At 28.9% G+C, this 15,000-nt stretch overlaps 4 protein-coding genes and 1 pseudogene across 5 annotated transcripts in view; all 5 read right to left on the bottom strand.

Moving 5' to 3' along the window:
- Window positions 1-3,776: 3,776 nt before the first annotated feature.
- LOC131177175 (NAD(P)H-quinone oxidoreductase chain 4, chloroplastic) lies at window positions 3,777-5,386 on the bottom strand. Its single transcript, XM_058142134.1, has one exon. The coding sequence runs from the start codon at window positions 5,336-5,338 to the stop codon at window positions 3,836-3,838; it is 1,503 nt and encodes a 500-aa protein (XP_057998117.1). The 5' UTR covers window positions 5,339-5,386; the 3' UTR covers window positions 3,777-3,835.
- A 686-nt stretch (window positions 5,387-6,072) lies between these two features.
- Window positions 6,073-11,476, bottom strand: LOC131177172 (NAD(P)H-quinone oxidoreductase subunit H, chloroplastic-like; annotated as a pseudogene). The gene has a single exon (XR_009146817.1). The product of XR_009146817.1 is annotated as an NAD(P)H-quinone oxidoreductase subunit H, chloroplastic-like (transcript).
- LOC131177173 (protein TIC 214-like) lies at window positions 11,169-13,662 on the bottom strand. Its single transcript, XM_058142132.1, is given in 1 exon segment — window positions 11,169-13,662. A coding segment is annotated over 1 exon segment (1,140 nt). The 5' UTR covers window positions 13,372-13,662; the 3' UTR covers window positions 11,169-12,231.
- Window positions 13,663-13,681: 19 nt separating this feature from the next.
- LOC131177162 (protein TIC 214-like) lies at window positions 13,682-14,746 on the bottom strand. The gene has a single exon (XM_058142127.1). It carries the CDS (start codon window positions 14,744-14,746, stop codon window positions 13,682-13,684), a length of 1,065 nt encoding a protein of 354 aa, XP_057998110.1.
- A 142-nt stretch (window positions 14,747-14,888) lies between these two features.
- LOC131177169 (protein TIC 214-like) overlaps window positions 14,889-15,000 on the bottom strand; it is a 4,047-nt gene continuing 3,935 nt past the window's right edge. The window contains exon 1 of the mRNA XM_058142129.1: window positions 14,889-15,000. This exon is cut by the window's right edge and continues 3,935 nt beyond it. The gene's annotated coding sequence lies outside the window, so the exon portion shown is untranslated.

Here is a 15,000-nt window from a genome sequence, read left to right as displayed (position 1 = left end):
AGAACTAGTAACTAATCCCAACATTGAAGTAGTGAAAAAACTCATATAAGCAAAAAATCTCAAATAACCTTGATCATGAGACATATAATTGTCACTATAAAAAAGAACCAAAATACCAACTGTAGTAATTAATACTGACAAAATAGAAGTAAGTGGGTCAATCAAGTGTCCGAATTCTAAAGAAAAATCATTATTAATAGTCCACGACCATATATATTGATAAATAAAACTACTATTTATTTGCTGAATAGACAAATCGATTGAAAAAATCATGACTATACTTAACAAGAAAACGCTTGGAAAAGCCCACATACGACGCAGTTTTTTTGTTGCTGCCGGAAAAAGCAGGAGTCCCACTCCTATTAACATAGGGACTGGCAATGTAACGAAAGATATGATCCATGAATATTGATATATATGTTCCATAAAAAACTTTTTTAATTAATAAATAATTTTAATTAATAAATATAATTGTTTCTTGTTTCTGATTCATCGACTCTTATATCTTTTTAAATAAGTCAGTCAATAATAATAAAAAAAAAAAAAAAAAAATAAAAAAAAAATATGTAAAACTTAAATCGAATTTTATATTCTTAATTATTCTGAATTTTTCTAAAATACTTCACATATTTAAATCAAAAAGTTAGAATTGGTCAAATAAAAATACTAGTGAAAAAAATACTTATTCTAAATAAAAAAAATTTTTATTATTATTAAATTAATTTATTATTATTAATTTTATTAATTACTAATTACAAATTTGTATATACATAGAGAAAGAATAAAGAATTCTAAAAAAAGTAGTATTTTTATTTTGATAGGAATAATAAAAAAAAGATGGTTTTACCGAATCCTTTCTGTATCCAATTCCAATAAAATAAATAAATTTTTATTTTAGTTCCTTTATTCAGAATCATTAACTAGTGCATTTTGGAACGGATTTATTTCCTTTCATTATGTTTGTAGAAAACACTATTATATTTGACACCTTTCCTTTACATAAGATAAAAGGAAAGAATTACTAAAATTTTTTTACATAGGACTTTCTAAATTTTAACAAATTAATTAATAGTCTCGCTCGAATTTGAAAATTTAATTTCAATTAGATATACTTTTTCATCGAGTTTGACCAATTAAATTACTAGAAAAAAAAGTTTAAGTTTTTTATTAGGATAAATAAATTTTAGATTCTTAAACTTTATTAATGTATTTTATTGCATATATACATATAATATGACAAAAAAGACAGAAATATAAATAAAAAAATAAGCGGATAGACTTCTTTTATGATTTATGAAAAGAGTTTAATTTACAGACTAAATACATAGACAATGAATAGTTAGTAAAGAACGATTTTTTTTTAACAATAAATGTCTTTCACATCCAACTATAACAATAAATAACTCCTTTATTTTTGAATGGCAGTTCCAAAAAAGCGCACTTCTATATCAAAAAAGCTTATTCGAAAAAATATTTGGAAAAGAAAGGGATATTGGACAGTATTGAAAGCTTTTTCGTTAGCGAAATCTCTTTCTACAGGTAATTCAAAAAGTTTTTTTGTGCAACAAATAAAAGATTAAAGGTTGGAATAATCTGATTTGACTTGACATGAGAAAAGGTCTAATTTCGTTTATTATTTTCTATTTTCTATTTATATTAATAATATAAATAGAAAATTTATAAAAATAAAGGATTTCCATTCTTTTTTAATGTTTTGAACTAATCAATATTAAAATTAAATCGAACTCCTTTCTTTTGCTTTTATCTTTTATCATATGTAGAATAAAGAATTCTTTTGCCTACTGAATTCTAAAAACAGTACTTTTTTTCTTTTTGTTTGCAAAAAAAGAAAAAAGAGAAGACACAAAGTTTTATCTTTCTTTTTATTATTAGGATATTTTATCATTTTCAGGATAGGGATTATTATTTTCCCCATCGATCCATTTGTCACAATCACAATAATAAATATTCATAAGTTTTGTCTTTTTTATATTTATACTATTTGAATATAAAAGAGCAAATCTTTGAATGATCTACTTTAATCATATGCTTGGGCTAGAAAATGGATCAAGGTATATATTAAATTAGACAAGATTTTTTTTTAAAGTACGGAGCAGAACTCGAAATTTTTTTGCTATATGATATGTCCAGATCAATGCCCAATTTGGTTACTAAATCCTAACACAAATTCTCTCCACAAAAAAACCCTAACCAATAAAATATTTCCATAAATCTCTTGAATGTAATATTCAAATTGTAATCCAACAAAAAAATTCGATTGTTTTTTCATTATTAAATGAATTTTTCTTCATTAATTTTAATGTTTCCTAAAAAATATTGCATTGAATTGATTCCTTTAAGCTCGACGATTAAATAATAATTTATTATTATGATTTCGAGCAAGCCGCTATGGTGAAATCGGTAGACACGCTGCTCTTAGGAAGCAGTGCTAGAGCATCTCGGTTCGAGTCCGAGTGGCGGCATAACATCCTGTATGTAATTTTCAAAAGGATACAATAAATCCTATAATGAATTCAATTCTTGATTTCAATTCCTCATAATTGAGCCCCCCCCCTTTTTTTTATTTTTATGATATTCTCGACTTTAGAACATATATTAACGCATATATCTTTTTCAGTCGTGTCAATTGTAATTACAATTCATTTGATAACCTTATTAGTCGATGAATTCGTAGAACTATATGATTCGTCAGAAAAGGGCATGATAACTACTTTTTTCTGTATAACAGGATTATTAGTTATTCGTTGGATTTTTTTGGGACATTTACCATTAAGTGATTTATATGAATCATTAATCTTTCTTTCATGGGCTATTTCCATTATTCATATGGTTCCGTATTTTAAAAAACATAAAAATTTTTTAAGCGCAATAACCGCGCCAAGTACTTTTTTTACCCAAGGGTTTGCTACTTCGGGTCTTTTAACTGACATGCATCAATCCGAAATCTTAGTGCCCGCTCTCCAATCTCAGTGGTTAATGATGCACGTAAGTATGATGATATTGGGCTATGCAGCTCTTTTGTGTGGATCATTATTTTCAGTAGCATTTCTAGTAATCACATTTCGAAAAATCATAAGAATTGTTGATAAAAGCAATAATTTATTAAACGATTCCGTTTTCTTTAGTGAGATACAATATATGGCGGAAAGAAAGAATGTTTTAAGAAATATTTCTTTTCTTTCTTCTAGGAATTATTACAGGTTTCAATTGATTCAACAATTAGATGACTGGGGTTGTCGTATTATAAGTATAGGGTTTATCTTTTTAACCATAGGTATTCTTTCTGGAGCAGTCTGGGCTAATGAAGCATGGGGATCATATTGGAATTGGGACCCAAAAGAAACTTGGGCATTTATTACGTGGACCATATTCGCGATTTTTTTTCATATTCGAACAAAAAAAAAAATGTAGCGTTTCAATTCAGCAAATGTCGAATATATCTCTATTCTTCTAATTTGGATATGCTATTTTGGAGTTAATTTATTAGGAATAGGACTACATAGTTATGGTTCATTTACATTAACAATTAGCATCTAATTGAATTGAAGAAAGGGTTTGACGAATGCAACTCTATAGGACAACAAAGCGTATATACAAAAAGCTTTAGGTAAGCCGTTGAGAACTTTTTGAATCACTATATTACTTGATTCAAAAAGTTCTTACAAATGCCAATTTGGTTACAATTCATTTTTTTTTTAACTTAAATTTAAGAGACGAAAAAAGAAGTTTATTTCATTGTATAACATAACAATTTTTAATTTTTAAAAATCATAGGATTTCTTTTTTTTTTGTTTTATTTAGAAAAACTATCTAACTATCTATAAAAATAATTAGATAGAATAGCTTCAACCCTGTCAACTGATAATGAGAAAACGAAATCCGGATAAATACCAATACCTATTACAGGCAGAAGGATAGAGATCGAAACAAATAACTCCCGCGGTCCAGAATCAAAAAAAGAAGAGTTTGGGGCATTAAACAGCTTATATCCATAGAACATCTGGCGTAACATAGATAATAAATAAATAGGAGTTAATATCATTCCAACTGCCATTACAAAAGTAATTAATATTTTTGACATTAAAAGATATTTTTGGCCTGTAATTATTCCAAAAAATACTATCAATTCCGCAAAAAAACCGCTCATGCCTGGTAATGCAAGGTAAGCTAGTGATAAGATACTGAATGTCGTGAATATTTTTGGCATTGAGGTAGCCATTCCACCCATTTCATCAAGATAAACACGACGTATTCTATCATAACCCGTTCCTGCCAAGAAAAAAAGTGCGGCACCAATAAATCCATGTGATATTATTTGTAAAATGGCTCCATTGAGTCCCATATCACTTATAGAGCAAATTCCTATAATTATGAAACCCATATGAGATACAGAAGAATAGGCTATTCTTTTTTTTAAATTTCGTTGACCAGGAGATGTTGAAGCTGCATAGATTATTTGCATTACGCCTACTATTATCAACCAGGGAGAAAAAATAGAATGAGCGTGAGATAATAATTCCATATTGATTCGAACCAATCCATATGCCCCCATTTTTAATAAGATTCCGGCTAGAAGCATACAAGTACTATAATGTGCTTCCCCATGGGTGTCTGGTAACCATGTATGTAAGGGTATAATCGGTGATTTGACAGCAAAAGCAATAAGAAATCCAATATAGAAAAATATTTCTAGCGCCACAGGATATGATTGATTAGCTGATGTTTCAAAATGGAATCTCTGTTCATTAGAACCATATAAAGCGATACCCAAAGCTCCCATTAATAAAAAAACGGAACCTCCCGCAGTATACAAAATAAACTTTGTAGCTGAATACAGACGTTTCTTTCCCCCCCACATGGATAGAAGTAGATAAACGGGAATTAATTCTAACTCCCACATGATAAAAAAAAGTAAAAGATCTTGAGAAGAAAATAATCCTATTTGACCACTATACATTGCTAACATCAGAAAATGGAATAATCGAGAATCCCGAGTAATTGGCCGAGCCGCTAAAGTAGCTAAAGTAGTGATAAATCCTGTCAGTAAAATAGGTCCTAAAGAAAATCCATCGATTCCCAATCTCCAGTAAAAATCAAAAAATTGGATCCATTTATAATCTTCTGTTAATTGGATTAATGGATCGTCCAATTGGAAATAATAAGAGAACACATAATTCATTAAAAGGAGTTCAAAGGCACATATAAATATAGTATACCACTTAATTACTTTATTTCCTCTATGAGTGAAAAGGAAAATTAAGGAACCCGCGGATATCGGTAAAACTACAAATATTGTTAACCAAGGAAAAGAATTCATGGTAAAGACAAGATACACTTGGACTAGAAAAACCCGTGCTCGAAAACATAATATTTTTTTTTTTTTTTATTTTTTAGTGTACGGGTTTGTGTCTGTAAATAAAAAATCAAATGTATTCAAGTGGGGTTTTCTAGAAAGTATCAATAAGCTAGACCCATGCTTCGAGTTGTTTCATGCCATAAATAAACTCGAACACTCAAGAAATCCGTTGGACAGGCGGATTCACATCTCTTACAACCGACACAGTCCTCTGTTCTTGGAGCAGAAGCAATTTGCTTGGATTTACATCCATCCCAAGGTATCATTTCTAATACATCTGTGGGGCAGGCTCGGACACATTGAGTACACCATATACATGTATCATAAATCTTTACTGAATGTGACATTAGATTTCTAATTTTTTTAACGTCATAAAGTTTCAATCTAGTAAATTTCTAAATGAATCATCATATATTTAGACACCAGACGAATCAATGATTTACCAGAAATTTTCTATTCAATTCTGGATCGACTCATGAGAAAAAACCAAGATACTTTAATTTTTTACGTTTTCGCAAACATGATCAGATAAGTTACGTATCTTATATGCCAACTTGAATTAATGAACATGAAAATTATATTCTATATGATTAATACTACTTATTCAACAAATTCGATTGATTGATACGGGTTGATTTTCTATTACGATAAATTGATGAAACAATAGCTGGTCCAATAGCTGCTTCAGCGGCTGCGATAGCTATAACAAAAATGGAAAAAATATTTCCTTTTAATTGGCGGCTATCAAAAAAATCAGAAAATGTTACGAAATTTAGATTAACTGCATTCAGTATAAGTTCAAGGCACATAAGGGCTCTAACCATATTTCGACTCGTGATCAATCCATAGATACCAATAGAAAATAAATAGGCACTCAAAACAAGTACATGTTCGAGCATCATTGACCAACTCCTTATCAATTTCGATTTATTTCAATATAAACAACAATTCAACATCAACAGATTGGATTGGCTAAAATAAGAATATCCCAAATACAAATCAAAGAAATATTTGGATAATAGATCAAATAAAAGAATTTATACATAAAAAATCTTTAAATAGAATTGAAGGAAAATAGATGTGATAACATAGACCAAAGTTTAATTTGGATTGCGATTACTAATTCTAAAGATTTTTTACTGACGAGCCACAGCAATCGCACCTATCAAAGCAACTAAAAGAATTATTGAAATGAATTCAAATGGAAGAAAAAAATCTGTTGATAAATGAATTCCAATTTGTTGACCATTACTTATCAAATCTTGTTCTATAATCTGATTTGTTCTTGTAGTCCAAATAATTCCATACCATGACGTATCTGGAAGAATAGTAATTAGTGAAACAAAAATACTTGTACAAACTAAAGAAGTAACCCCGCTTCCAACAGTACAAAGATTAAAATCTTTGTAATATTCTGAACCATTCATGAACATCACGGCAAATATAATTAAAACATTTATAGCTCCCACATAAATAAGGAGCTGTGCGGCAGCTACAAAATGAGAGTTTGATAAAATATAGAATAAAGATATACAAACAAGAACCAATCCCAACGAAAAGGCAGAATAAATTGGGTTGGTAAGTAATACCACTCCTAGACCTCCTAATATAAGACCTAATCCTAGAAAGACTAAAAGAAAATCATGAATTAGTCAAGGCAAATCCATTGCACGTAAAATAAGAAATAAAAAAAAAAATTGAATTGTTTTTTCATGACCTTATTGACCCGACCAGGAAAACTTTTTTATAATAAGTTCTTAATTGAATTAAACCCTAAGGAGTGTAAATTAATTACTATATGTACAGCTATTCTACTAATCTCATCCTTTCTCAAAAAGGCATTCTAAATTTTAAATTTCGAAATAATTATGGATAGAATTAAAGATATATTAATAGATTTTCAATCCAAATTAAGTCGCGACGCAATTATCATCAATCAATCAAATCAATAGTTGGAATTTGTAATTTTTGTAGTTATTGACCAAGAAAAATAAAAGAAAACCCATTTCATCCTTTCATCCTTTTAGATCAAAACAGAATTTGAGTTTAATAATTGTACTTTTTAATCAATCAAAGTGGTTTACCTATTTTTTTTTGAGTTGAATTCAAAATTGTTCGAATTGTATAATCGTCAACTACTGACATTGGTAAACGACCTAAAGCAATTTGATTATAATTCAATTCGTGACGATCATAAGTAGAAAGCTCATATTCTTCAGTCATCGATAAACAATTTGTCGGACAATACTCAACACAGTTGCCACAAAATATACAGATTCCGAAATCAATACTGTAATTAAGCAACCGTTTCTTTCGAATGTCAGTTTACAATTTCCAATCAACAACAGGTAGATCTATAGGACATACACGAACACATACTTCACAAGCAATGCATTTATCAAATTCAAAATGAATTCGACCGCGGAAACGCTCCGATGTGATTAATTTTTCATAAGGATATTGAATAGTTACAGGTAAACGATTTGCATGAGATAAGGTAATCATAAAACCTTGACCAATGTACCTTGCAGCTCGTATGGTTTGTTGCCCATAATTCATGAACCCAGTTACCATGGGAAACATATCGTAAATATTTATGAATAATTTTATGTTTGTTTTTTTCTCTTGTTTGAAGACAAGTTAGGAATATAGAAAAATATTCTTTTATAGTGAAAGAAGTTGGAAAGAGGTTGTTAATAATAGATTACCGAGAGAAATAGGTAAAAGAAATTTCCATCCAAGATTTAAAAGTTGGTCCATTCTTAGTCTAGGTAAAGTCCATCTTGTTGTGATAGGAATGAACAAGAACAAATAAGTTTTAACCAATGTAATAAAGATACCAATTGTTGTTCCAAAGACTCCGCCTATTTTTTTTATTTCAAAAAGCTCAGGAACGAATATATACGGAATAGAGATATTCCAACCGCCCAAGTAAAGAACTGTTACAAATAATGAAGAAACTAATAAGTTTAGATAGGAAGCAATATAAAATAAACCAAATTTGATGCCCGAATATTCGGTTTGATAACCTGCTACTAATTCTTCTTCTGCTTCTGGTAAATCAAAAGGCAATCTCTCACATTCTGCTAGAGAAGAAATAAAAAAAATGATAAATCCTATAGGTTGACGCCACAAATTCCACCCCCAAAAACCAGATTTTGATTGTGCCTCAACTATATCAACTGTACTTGAACTATTAGATAATCATAGTCGGTGATAACATCACTGTTCCCATCGCTATTACAGAACCGTACATGAAATTCTCACCTCATACGGCTCCTCGAAGGCCATAAATAAATTTAAGGATCAGATCAGATTATTTATTTTGATATATTTGTAGAATAGATAGGATCAAAATAAAATCTATCGACGTTCCAAAATTCGAGCAATGAAATTCTATCTGTTATAATACTAAAAAAATACTTCTGAATTGATCTCATCCTTTAATAATTTAAATTTTTCTTTCTTGAGTAATAACTTAAATCCTTCAATAAAATACTCTTTGTAAAAAGTAAAATATTCTTTGTAAAAATACCAATAGATATTTTCTATCGTTTTCGATTACGAAAAAGTTAGATATTCCGAATTATGACACGAATTCCATCTCTATGAATATCGATAAAAAAAGAACAAAAAGGATTGATTTTTTTTTTCTATTGTAATTAGATTCTTTTTTTTTTTTTCGTTCCTATTCTTCTTTCTGAAAAAAAAAAAATAGAAAAGGGGATTAAAAAAAAGGAAAGGATTATTTAGTTCCTGATAGTTATTTATTTAATCGGTGGGTAGGAGCATACTCTGGATCGGAATCATGGGGAGTACTGCCTAATCATTTCTACCAAGTTAAAGCCCCAATTAATATACTTTTTTATATTATACCGAAATATCTTTTTAGATAATTTTTTTAATCTCTCTTACTAATCCTTTGTGTATCTTGGTGTTCCTAACCATCCACTCATTTTTGCTTAATCACCTGTTAGCATTATGGTAATACATATAAATGATAGTGAAAACTCAATAAGGTTGATATTTTGGGCCCGCTTCAAGCCAGGATGACTAATCAACCAATCTTGGGGCAAACATTCTTCTTTTCTTATGTTTATTTCTGTTTTACTCTTGTACATAGGAAATGAGTCTCAATTTTTTTACTGCAAATGTAGAAGTTGTTTTCTTTCACTCATATAACTATCCAATTTAGTTCATCAACCCAAACGATGAATAAAAAATGAAGATATCTATTCAATTAATTTCGCCTTCTTCCTAAAAAGATAAAAAGAAAGGAATAGGGAAAAGTTTATATTTCAACAAATCACACGTAGAGATATGGATAACACACAAAGAGTTAATGGTATTTCATAACTAATCGATTGAGCAGCAGCTCGTAAACCACCCAAAAAGGAATATTTATTATTTGATCCATATCCTGACATAAGAAGTCCGATGGGAGCAATACTTGAAATGGCAATCCATAAAAAAACACCAATATTTAGATCAGTTAAAACAAGGTGATAGCCAAAAGGAATTACCGAATAGCTTAATAGAGTTGATATGACTGCTATGGATGGTCCGATACTGAATAAACGAATATCCCCCCTAGATGGAAAAAGATTCTCTTTGAAAAGTAGTTTTGTCCCATCCGCTAGAGCTTGAAGAACTCCTAAAGGACCGGCATATTCAGGTCAAATACGTTGTTGTATCCCTGCAGATATTTCTCTTTCTAACCATACAATTACTAGTATGCCTATCGTGATTCCCAATACAAGAATAAAAATCGGGACAAACACCCATATAATTCCATAGACCTCGTTTAAGGATTCTAATCTATAAAAAGAATTGATAGCTTGTATTTCTGTTGTATCAATTATCATTTCAACGATCAACTTCTCCCATAATGATATCTATACTACCTAGTATTGTCATAATATCTGCCAATTTCATTCTTTTAACTAATTCAGGAAGAATTTGCAAATTGATAAAACCCGGCGGACGAATTTTCCATCTCCAAGGAAAACCGCTCTGATCTCCTATCAGAAAAATTCCCAATTCTCCTTTTGGGGCTTCGACTCTCACATAAAGTTCTTGTTTCGGTAATTCAAAAGTAGGAGAAGTTTTTTTACTAATGAATCGATATTCGAAATCGTTCCATTCCGAATCCCTTTCTCTATCAAAACGTCAGTTTCTAAATTCTCATAGGGACCCCCGGAATTCCTTCCAGAGCCTGTTGAATAATTTTTATAGATTCCATCATTTCACCAATTCGGACTAAATAACGAGCTAAGGAATCTCCTTCTTTTTGCCACTGGATTTCCCAATCAAATTCGTCGTAACACTCATAATGATCAACTTTACGAAGATCCCATTGTACTCCGGAAGCTCGTAGCATTGGTCCCGATAAACCCCAATTTTTTGCTTCCTCTGTACCAACAATACCTACTCCCTCAACTCGTTCTAAAAAAATAGGATTTCGCGTAATAAGTATATGATATTCAGTAAAACCTGTAAAAAAATAATCGCAAATATCCAAACAATTATCTAACAAACCATGAGGTAGATCATAAGATACTCAAACGATAAGAAAAAAAATATGCATCATTATCATACATGTTGAAGCTTCTTATAAATTATATACTAACTGTCTTTCTCTAAAAATATAGTAGAAAGGAGTCTGTGCATAATATCTGCCATAAAGGGACCAAGCCATAACAAATGAGAAGCTATACGACTCAATTCCAACATAATTATTCTGATATAGCCAGCTCTTTTAGGCACTTGAATATTTCCTAACAGTTCTGGACCATTTACTGTTATTGCTTCTGTGAACATAGTAGCCAAATAATCCCAACGTGTTACATAGGGCAAATATTGTATAATTGTTCGATTTTCCGCAATTTTTTCCATTCCTCTGTGTAAATAACCTAATATTGGTTCACAGTCAATAACATCTTCCCCGTCTAGAGTAACGATGAGGCGAAGAACACCATGCATTGATGGGTGGTGGGGACCCATATTAACTATCATAAGGTCTTTTCGTGTAGCTGGTACATTCATAGGGTTTCCTTGATCCATTCGTCCATGAATTACTGAAAACAAAAAGAAGTTCATCTCAAGATCTAATAAATCAAATAATACAAAAAAACACTTAAAATTAACGAGTTTTTGATTCCCGAATATCCAACAGGATAATTAATTCTTTATAACGTACTCTATTTTTCTTTGCTAAATAAGACAGGAGTCGTTGTCGTTTTCCTAGAATTTTTCGCAAACCTCTCTGAGATAAATAGTCTTTTCTATGCAATTCCAAATGTGAAGTAAGTCTTCGTATCTTATTAGTGAAACTTACTATTTGAAATTCAACAGATCCCTTGTTTTCGTCTTTTTCTTCTTGTGAAATAACTGAAATGAATGAATTTTTTACCATAAAACAAGCACTTCCCTTTTTAATTATTAATTATTAATTAAGTTTAAAATATTTTTTTATTGATCAGTAATAATAAAAAATTTATTAAATAAAATAATGTCAGTTCATTTTAATTTGGTATAAACAAAAATCTTTACTTTGTTAGTAATTCAAAATTTTGTTAAATACAATTTATCATTAATCAATCCAATTTTTTTTTTATTCGGTTATAGATACAAAAGGATGGTATATTTCTTCGCTTACAAAAGAGAAAAAATTCTACTTAATATGAAAAGAAAAAAATTCCATTGATTCGTTTCTAGATCTAATTTATACATAATTGAATTCCATGTATCAGAATGGAATATGGAGTTGATTAGAAATAGAATGACGTACCCATCTCCTTGTTTTCATATACTAAATCAGATATGCTATGGGATATATGAAAAATGCACCCTTATCAAAATTTCAACCGCGGATATATATATATTCTTACCATACTGAACCGACTAGCATTATTAGTATCGAACCAATAACGATTCATACAAGCTAAATCTTCTAATCGAAAATTGGGCCAAATAAAAAATTGTAATTTAATTAGTTTCTTTTTATCTCTATCAAAATGTTTGCTTTTATCTAAAATGGGACTACAATATTTTATGTTATTACCATTGAAAATTTCTGTATTTATATGAATATCATTTTGATTTTTTAAATTGAAAAGAATTCTTAATTCTCTACGACGTTTAGGGGATAAAATATTTTCAGGAACAAGTAAATCATAATCATTTTTGTTTCTATTTCCAATTATACTTTGATGTCTTTCAATAGATTCGGTAAAATTCTTTTTATCAACATAAAAATTTTCTCTGTATTTTTGATTAATTTGTTGTTTGTTCTTATGAACTAATAGGATACCTACCATTTGATACAAAATAAATTGTCCATCATTTTTTACCGACAGACGAACAGGTTCGATAATCAATATTCCCTTTTTCATTAATTCCGTAAGAGTTAAATCCTTCTGAACCATCAGAATATTCAAACTTATTTCTTGCCTTTGAATAGAAGATATAATAATTTCTCGTGGATTTGTCAGTCTAAGCAGGAGACAATATACTTTGATATTATTGATTATTTTGTGATTTAAAGAACCATTCCATCTTAATTGAAAACATAAATACCGTTTTAGGAAGAAATCAAGTTCTACTTCCATATGACTTTTGTTTTGCTTTTTATTTCTATGTTTTTTCATATCTAATTCTATATAATCTTCTTCAATATCTTTTTCTTGATTTGCGAAAACTGACCCAAAGTCAAATTGTTATTATGATTCTTTTTCTTAGTGATTTTGATTCTCTAATTCAATAATTTTTTTTTCATTCGATGATATAGATATAAAAAGATCGCTATTTTTCTTCCTGTTAATTTTATTATTTTTACTAACATTTTCATTTCTATGAAAATTGAAAAGAAGAAATTGGATGGGTATCGCCCATGGTTTTATCTTATATGTGTTGTAAAGTATCACAAATTTTCGAAAGAACCAAAGTTCAAAATTGGATATAAGACAATTTTTTATTTCTTCATTCATTCCCATCCAATCAAAAAAAAAACCTTTTTGATTGGATGAATTAACTGCTTGATCTTGGTGAATTGTAAGAAAAAAGATTTTTCTTATCAATTTTATCAATTATTTGATACTTATTAGTCCTAGTCTTAGTATTTTTTTTATCTTTGCTTCCGGTATCGATCCAGGACTCAATATCAACCTTCTTTCTAAGACAAAAATTGAGAATTCTCCAATCAAAATATTTTCTATCCGCGCTTTTCTCCATATCAATAATATCATCTTCCGCTAGATAATTATTGATAGAAATATCTTCAAACATGTCAAATAATTTGGTTTGTTATGACTTGGAATTATAAGAAATCTCTTGTTTATTATTTACTTGTAATGGTGATCCATAAATATATGAGTCCTTCTTATTTTCATAATTAATAGATTTATATGATAAAAGATTATATTTATAGTGTTTTTTAAAATTATCTTTTTGATTTGGTAATGAATCTGTCTCAAAATCATTTTTTTTTTTGTAATGAATTAATCGGTCTTTTTCATATAAATTCCATTTGTTTAATTTTTTATTTTGAACCATATGGTGTTGATGTTGATTGATTATATTTCGCCATTTTTGTGGTGTTAATCTAGACCATCTAATCTGAGATAGATCGTATTTATATTGATAATGACTCCTTAACCAATTTTTCCATTGATTCATTACAGAATTTCTAAAATTTTTATTTTTTAATTCGGAATTAAATAGCCCTTGGGCTATAAAAAAATCCTTTATTTCATTCTTCAGAAAAAGGCTATGATATTCAAAGATAGATTTTAACTTATATAAGTTAATAATTTTGATTTGTGATAATTTGTAAAATACATAAGCTTGTGACAAGGAGGATATGTCACAAAAAATCTTTGAATTTTTATTAATAACAACAACATTACTATTATTACTATTACGTGACTTTTTTATAATCGAAATAAAGTGAATTGTATTTTGATTTGTTTTATCAATTTTTTTCTGATTTTCTTCATTATTGTAAATGTATTTAGTAATAATTTTTTTTGTTGATTTAAGAAAAAGCTGTGCATTGATCCTTGGAATATTAATGATACCTAAAAAGATATCTATGTATATCTTTTCAATCAAAATTTTTATAAAAAAATGGAATTTACGCGCTAATCGAACATTTCTTCTTTTTACTATCTGCGAAATATTTTTTGATGATTTTAATTTTTTAGCATTATAACTTATTTTGTTTTTGTTAGGACTAATATTTATTTCCGGGGTTCTCATTTTTTTTTCCTTTTCTTTTGTAATTTTTTCTATTTGATTTATGATTATCTTTCTTCTAGCAGAAAGATCTTTCATTTTTTTTTCTGTCAGTGAATAATTTGTCCAAGTCATAGATCGAATTGGGATGGATAATTTTTTAATCGTCTCATTATTGTTATTGATTATCGAATCTTTTTCTTTTTTAGGTTCATTCAATTCATATACTTCTCTAAATCCAGATAATAGAATTGGATTTCTTTTTGATTTTGAAAGGTTGTTTATTATTTCTTTTCGAAAAAAAATGTTTTTGATGATCCAGTTTTTTTTTTCTTTTAAGAAATTTAGAAAAAATTTTCTTCTTTCTTCTAAAATTGTTATAACTCGAA

The sequence above is a fragment of the Hevea brasiliensis genome, unplaced genomic scaffold (assembly GCF_030052815.1).
Source record: "Hevea brasiliensis isolate MT/VB/25A 57/8 unplaced genomic scaffold, ASM3005281v1 Scaf347, whole genome shotgun sequence".
Classification (NCBI taxonomy): domain Eukaryota; kingdom Viridiplantae; phylum Streptophyta; class Magnoliopsida; order Malpighiales; family Euphorbiaceae; genus Hevea; species Hevea brasiliensis.
The sequence above is the reverse complement of the archived record's forward strand: the minus strand, read 5'-3'. Positions and strand labels throughout refer to the sequence as shown.